Here is a 7,774-nt window from a genome sequence, read left to right on the forward strand (position 1 = left end):
ACAAACCTGCTAGATAGACAGAGTGTCATGATTGACAAAGTATTCAGTGCGTACTATATGTGTGTACCACCGGACACACGCTTGTACAGTGTCAAAAGAAACTAGGAAAATCAACTGAGATTGACTGTGATACCAGCGATACATCTGGAGTACAAGCATCAGTTTAATGTTCCCTCAGCAACTGTTTAGACCTCGTACATTAGATCAATTTATTTGTCATTTACAACAGTGGATTGAGCCTTTTACCAACAAACATCTTTTTGCCATACACCTATCAAGAGGTTTGTCACATCCTGCACGTGTTACAAATACTTTCTGATCCAAAGTCTCTTCAACAAAGGAACCCAACATCAATAACAATGAGACATGTCAAATCTTATGGATCAGATCAGCAGCAGGCCAGAATAAACCGCTTTTGATCAAGACTTAGAGCAAATGGTTCAGTGATCACAAAAGCACAACATCAGACAGTTGAGAACGCAGAGAACAGCAAAAGAACTGAATGTGCAGTTCTTTAAGATCTCTGCGTCTCTCTCTCTCTCTCTCTCTGAATCATCGGCACCAGAACAGTTTTCAAGCTGTATGTTAACAAAATAGCATCCATCTCATGTTGGCTGTGCGATTCTGGTGTTGCACGGCACGTGCGTTCTGCTGAATGTTTCTTTTTCGTAACGCGTGTATCTGTCTATCACGTCGTGTTTGAACTGAGTGTTGTACACTTGACTTTGCTTGTATGTATTTCACAGGTTCATAAGTACGTGGTGCAGGCAGAGGTGCTTCATAAGAGCTGGGATTTGGATGAATCGCAGCTGGCTTTTGTCCATACGCTCAGAGGCTTGGAGAAGAATGAAATGAGAGGTACAGACTTAAGACAATCCCAAACTCAACATCAAACACTCAACGACACCCAAGGGAAAGACTGGAAAGAAACCTTGAAAACATGGAAATATGTTTCGTTCATTTAGTAAAGTGACATGAATCTGAACATCCAAATGAGGGTTTAAATGTACAATATGCAGGGTTGAGATATTCCCAATATCCCTATAATGAGTCGTGAGTCATTTTTATTTTAGCATTTTAAAGTTTTCAGGATTTAATCCCCGGGTTCTGAATGGATTTTATAACATGGCCTTCATATTTATTTTTGCACGGCCTATTTTGTGTTCAGTGTGATATACGGCGGATACACATTAGGAAGTGTCAGGGGCCAAGCAGATGCAGTTTGTTCTTTCCCTCTACGAGCCAGGGGCCTGTTAATCACAAGCCTAATGAATACAGCTGCTTTTCGCAGATCACAGTGTGATTCCTTGTGCCCACTGGTCGTTGGCTGAGGCAATGATCCTGTCCTCTGCCACCGACTCTTCTTCTCCTTCTTTAATCATGCTGCACAAATTGCATCGATTGAAGAAATCTGGGCTTTGAAATTTGCAGACGCTTCGTGAAAATTCTAACGGGGGATGAGTTAATTGCGTGGCTGTTGATGTGAAAGAGGTGCTGCATGGGTGACAATTTGCATGATTGCCCAAAGAGAAAAGGCCAGCCTGCTGTCATTGAATTTTGCTTCTCTTCACTCTGTTGCTTTTGACAACACTCTCTGTATTTACCAGTCTCTGTGTGGGAGGCATTCCTCAACTAAAAATACAGTAATCAGATGTATTTTGACTGCAGAGGAAGTCAAACCTCTGTTTACACATGTATTATAGTCATGGTAGTGCGAGATGAGCAGTAATGATTTGTTGCAGCTTAGATATGCTACGTGTTCTTCTTGCGTGTGCTTCCTGTTCATGGATGAATGTGAGCACGTTAAGGGTTTTTCCATATGTGGACGTGTGGGCCAATGTCCACACAAACCTCATGTGGTTCTCCAATAAGCTTGTGAAAGTGGGTCAATGGGAAGTCAAATGAAGTCGGCTCTTGCCCCCCTGGTGCCCTGGGAAATATCTCAGCAGGAAAGAGAATTAATTTCACCCAGTTTAACTCGGTCTCAGTGGTGAGGCTGTGTCCTTGATCATGCTCCCCTACATGCTACATGGACACACAAGCGCACCACATGCCACGCCAAGCTTTGCATTCGCTTAAACAAGCTGCAGACCAAATATTGTACTGCGCATGTTCAATGAATGCACATTTCTCCATCTCTGCTTTAAACCCCAGTGCACACTGTTAGAGCAGTCAGAAGCTGTATGTGCAGTTAAGGCAGTATTTTACGTTCCCTTCTTAACCTCCTTAACATATTCTTAACTGTGCTCCATTTTTTGTCTCAAAACAATGGTGCTTTTAGGCTCTCGGTAAAAGAAAAAAAATATCCATTCTAATTAAGTTCAGCCAGCTGAAAATCAGTTTTCCATACACGTATCAGCCTGAAATGACAACACAGATGGATCCAATTTAAACATTGAATATCTGTATGACTTGAGATAAAAGTAACCTAATGAGCATGCACCAAACCTGTTCAGGCAGAATGGCAGGTTGTCAGTTAAATGGTGGATTATTATGCATCTATTTCAGAGGAGTGAGACTCGTGGTTGATGCTTCATCTACGCTGGGGAGTGTGTTCACTTCAGCTATAAAGTGCAACAGTGCCATCTAGCACACATGTGACCACACAACACATGCATGGTGTGCTCACTCTGTCACACTCGCACATCAGATGAGCTTTAATTGTGTTGATTAGGAAGTGAACAGCTGAGGTTGCCAATGTTGATCACACGCGTGCACTCATGACGTGTTGTCGATGGTGACAGAAGCCAATCTATCTGATCTCTGTTTGCAAATTGTAGTATACAAGCTTGAGGACTTGAACCGTTCGCCCACCACTGACGCACCGCACCACCATGGGCACAAATCTGGCACACCCAAAGTCAGCCGCAAAGGGGAAGTTGACAAGGAGAAGGGGAGGCCAGCTGCCAACTCTAAATCTGGCTCCAGGCAGGAAACGGTAAGACTTCACTCCAGCCACAAAACACCACAACACTGTCAACTGCAAATTGGTTGTTATTTTATAGTGTATACTATATATATTTCATGTTAACTCAGAGCTTAGTTGTTGAAGGAAAATCGTATCTCTGTCAATGTTAAACTTAGTAAGGCTTGGCAAAAGTGGTAATATTAACCTTTTTGAGAGGAGGCTGTGGATGTACTTCAGTTGAATACACACTCCTCTTTACAGATTCCCTCCCACATTCAATGAGATTGTTGTCGAACTGTCCTGAAATATCTTTGATCTTTTCTTTTTAGTTTATTTTATCAGGCAGGGCAGTATTTACATGTTTCATTGACTCTGAAATGCTAACAAAGAGAGACTGAATCCCACAACTGCCTGGATGACCTGCGTGTATTTAACACGCACTATAATCTCGCAGTGTATAATTGTCAGTATTGTGGTCTTGGTTTAGTAGTCAGAGACACACAGCTGCATGAAAAACCTCTGATCCACGTAAGTGCCTTTTATCATCTACTGCGTTGTGCAATGACAATGGCATTTGAAAAGCAGATTTTCAGAATAGTGGTTCCCATCAATACATTTCCATTTGGAAATTTCTTCTTTTTTTTTTTTGCCCGGTAGAGGACAGGATGATCTCTGAATAGATGAACTAAAATGATCTGTTATTTACAATGAAGACAAGACAGCTGAACAGGACGTATCTGTGTACCAGACTGTCTGAGTGGCTCACTGAAAGAGACATACTCTGTGTGTGTGTGTGTGTGTGTGTGTGTGTGTGTGTGCATCTTTGTGCAGAGGCTTGACCTGACTAAGGCAAACTGGACTCTGCGTGTGGTCACTGACAAGAGCGAAGCACAGAGCATTGCGGTGTCGAAGGACACGGAGAGAATGGATCAGATTAAAGCCATCAAAAAAGCCTGGGAAATGGCTGAACCAGGCCGCTGTGCCAAGGTAACCCAGAAGCTATGATTGTAACGGTGATTTAATGTAATTACTTACAAGTTGAAGCCGTTTTAATGAGGTGTTTCCAATATTATGGCCTGTAGAAATGTGAAAGGTATGACTTAGAAAATGTGTTTGAATACTATTCTGTACTCCAGCATACACTACAGACAATGTTTTTGCTGTCCTTTAGGCTTTACAGTCTCGGCTCAAGTTTCTTAACCAGCTCCAACCTCAAGCAACTGATGAAACTATTACAGATGACGCAGAAAGCAAAGCGCCAGGTACCATACTTCAGATACGACACACAGATACATACATATGTATTTGGGCACTTTCTGTTTCTTTTATTTGTCATATACAGTGTGGTAATGAGACATTTTGTGATTCTTTGACAGCTGCTTCCAGATCTGATCCCGGCACCGCTCTCAGTCTATCTAATAAAAAGCTGACCATGGACTACACTCCCTTCATCAGGTGCTTTACCACTCTTACACGCAGTCTTTTTGGAGCTATATGGAATTTTTTATTATCATTTGACAGCAGAAGTATAAGGATAGAATTATGATTGGAGCAGATTGCAGCCATCACGCCGTAATGTGATAGTTATATAATCAGAACTATACATTGCAGAGTTGTCATTGTGGATGCTTGTGTACTACCCTGTAAGAGACAGCCTGTTCCAAACAGACGCAACCAAGGCAGACTCATCATCACACTATTTATGTTTTTGACCTTTGCAGTAAATAGCAGCACAAAGAATGTGCACTTTGGCGAGCCTGAAAGGGCAACGCATGGACTCCAGTGGACAGTAATGTATACTAGACAATAAGGGGAGGCTAAGTGGAGAAACAGACAAAAAAATAATAATTTATTAATAAATACATTTGCTTCCAGAACAAATGTTCTCCATAAACATATACGTATATTTTCTTTACAACGCTACAGTAATCCATAAGTCAAATGCTCTGACGAAAAATAGACAGAAATCAGATATCTGTAGCTGTCCCAGGACTGTAATAAGCTCATCAAATGAAATGACTGGACTAACAGCCTGTCTACCTGATGGCTCTCTGTCCTTGCACCCATTGCTCGTCACCAGAGTCTTTCACAAGCTCCTAGCTTGACAGCTTTGAGTACTGACAATAGCTCTGTTTGACGTTTACGTTCAAGGCGATATGTGATGTTCATAATGATTTTCGCGGCAGTGACTTTGGACGGACAGTCAGTCGGTGCTGCCAACATGGCAACTTTTCTCCCTAGAATTAGAGACTTTTGGATTTCGTGCCGCGAGCTACTTTCTTTGGAAAATAGTTGGCAACACTGGGCTGGTGTTCAGATTCCGATACAATCTAGCTTACTCTTGCTGGTGTCTCCAATGTTACCAACACAGCTCGAATGTACTAACAATACATGTTTAATTTAACTTGATGATGGCTTCCCCCCATGCATCTGCTTCATGGCTGATTGAACATCATTTTAAGATGCAATTCAACAGCTCCACAGTTGGAGAACTGTGCTCACCATTGGCAATAGAATATTATGAATATGAACATTTTTAACATCGATACGCAGTGTAGGCATCTACGGGTTTCCTGCTTGTCGATGTGTAAAGTGTCAACTAAATTGACAGTGTCCTGAAGGAAAGAGTCTCCCTCTATCGTTACCCTGAGAGTCTCCCATTGCGCTCCCTCACATCCCTCCCCCCAACCCTCCCCCTATCCACCCCTCTCCATGATAAATGAGATGATATTTGGGTCTGTTAATTAGATGGCTATTTCAGGACCCCGATGAGCTCGTCACTCCAGTGACATGTGCCCAACTCACATCACCTCTCCACCCTTTCTGTGTGTGTGTGTGTGTCCACTCGTACGTGTGTCTGTGTCCAGCTGGTAATGGCTGCTGACAGTGTGGCCTGAAATTCGCGCCAAGAGAGCGATCCCGAGGAGTAGTCTATTAGGGGAGTCTGATTAGTGTGCGATACACCTTTCTCTCACAAAGGCACACCACAGGGCACGTCACAGATTCTCACACACACTCATGCATGCCACCTTTATAACGTTTGCACACACGTTGTTACGGGCTGTAAAAAGGGGTTGAATGGAACCAAATTAACTCTATCATCACCTCCACTGGCCTAGCCTCTTCATTAAGGTCCTCTTTTAGGAAAAAGGCATGCGGTATATTTAGCACTTATAATCTCTCTTTGAATTTCTCCCTCTGTGTGTGTGGCCTCAGAGGGCCACTCCCAGTCATTTCTCTTCCTCAAACACATGTAGACTGCTTCACTCATTCATTCTATGTATGTCACACACACACAAATACAATGGTTACAACCAGAACCAAATCGACTTCTCAGATATCAGTCTGGATGTGCAACTCGGGATATGAGATACGACATGGGACTGTGTGTCCATCATTTCCTCCGCCTATCTCTGCATTTATCAGCCACATTTCCATTTTTAGCTGTTCTGCCGGTGTCAACATTATCAGTTGGCCCATCTCACAAAATAACTTGTAAAATTTGGTGGAATGGTCTATGACTTGAGCGGATGATATCTGCAATATCTGATCCTCAAAATACTCCCTTCTGAATTGAATGGAACATATGCCACTGCTGCCCAACACTGTATTTCTCAGAAAAGGTCTTGAGCTTTCACGATGAATAAATGAACCATCCAGCATTAATTCTGGTTAGAGACTATATTGAAGATGTGTAAAAGGCTCTGGCTCATGCTACAGTGAATCAAGATACGCACACTCATCACATTGTAAATCCTTATGTACATAGACGCCAAAAGGATGTTCCAGAGCTGATGGACTCGCAGGTAGAGGAGATCCAGCAGAGGGAGCACTTAGAAAAGATCCAGACTTACCGGTTGGTCCGAGACAATGTGCTGGAGCATCGGAAACAGCAGGAGCTCAACAGGAAAGAGCTAATAATACAACAGCTGGAGATGTATGAGCACATGCAGGTCAGTAAGGACAGACAGGGGACTGTGTGATGTCATAATGATCCGTTTTGACGATCAAAGAGCGTGAGAAAGATCTGTTTTCAGCTTCCCTTCCCTCTGGTTAAACATCGTTGTCTGACTTCTTTCTCTTTCCCTCTCTGTCGTGACTCAAGGCAGCCGCGGGGCAGCGCCGTAAGAAATTCCAGGATGCTTGCGAGTCATTTAGTAGCCGTCAGATGGCAGCCGTGAAAAAGGAAGAAGAAGAGAAACGAGCTCTGGATGACGCTCGGCAGGCAGTAGAAAAAACAAAGGCCTCTTCTGCCAAAAAGCAGCGAAACAAACAGGCCAAGAGTGCTGGCAAGAAGAAATGATGGTCGTTGGCACTAAGTTCCAGTCTCCATTCTCCTCAGGAGACAGCTCTCAACAAGTCTGTTTGAACACTGAAGATGCTTCATTTAGCATAGCTTGTTGATGATATAATTTACAACTTGATGATATAATACCAAAAGGTTGTTGTTGCACCTGATCCAGAGCTGAAAGTGCTGTTGCCTTGTTTTTCTTTCGACTTTATTGAAATATGAAACTCTAAAAAGTTAGTTTGTTGATGTTTATGATGTTGTTTTCTTTTACCAAATGTGTTCATACTTTCACAACATTTATGCTGTATTCCTTATCATATAAAAAATATGTATGATATACCACACTGTATCCTTCATCGTTCATTTCTAACCTGCATTAACAGTCAGGGCTCACCTACAAAAGCAATCTTTGCGTTTTTCGTTCATTTACTTATATATTTACATTTACTTAAATATCAAGTATAATACATATGAAAAAAATAAATAAGGCTGTCAGGCTTTCTCACTTGGAATGTATGGATTTGACTTTCGGATGCCCAGTACGCCTGGTTATATTCCACACACATCTCTTGCTT

At 42.3% G+C, this 7,774-nt stretch overlaps 1 protein-coding gene across 1 annotated transcript in view; it reads left to right on the plus strand.

The window, feature by feature from the left end:
• The window catches only part of adgb (androglobin), a gene marked incomplete at its 5' end in the record, with an annotated part of 32,402 nt that extends 25,046 nt beyond the window's left edge, over positions 1–7,356 (plus strand). The window contains 7 exon segments of the mRNA XM_079291183.1: positions 747–858; positions 2,781–2,938; positions 3,740–3,895; positions 4,080–4,170; positions 4,285–4,363; positions 6,678–6,865; positions 7,018–7,356. Coding sequence (XP_079147309.1) covers positions 747–858; positions 2,781–2,938; positions 3,740–3,895; positions 4,080–4,170; positions 4,285–4,363; positions 6,678–6,865; positions 7,018–7,211 — 978 coding nt within the window. The 3' untranslated portion in view covers positions 7,212–7,356.
• Positions 7,357–7,774: the final 418 nt, after the last annotated feature.

This window comes from Melanostigma gelatinosum (assembly GCF_949748355.1).
Source record: "Melanostigma gelatinosum genome assembly, chromosome: 19".
Taxonomy (NCBI): Eukaryota; Metazoa; Chordata; class Actinopteri; order Perciformes; family Zoarcidae; genus Melanostigma; species Melanostigma gelatinosum.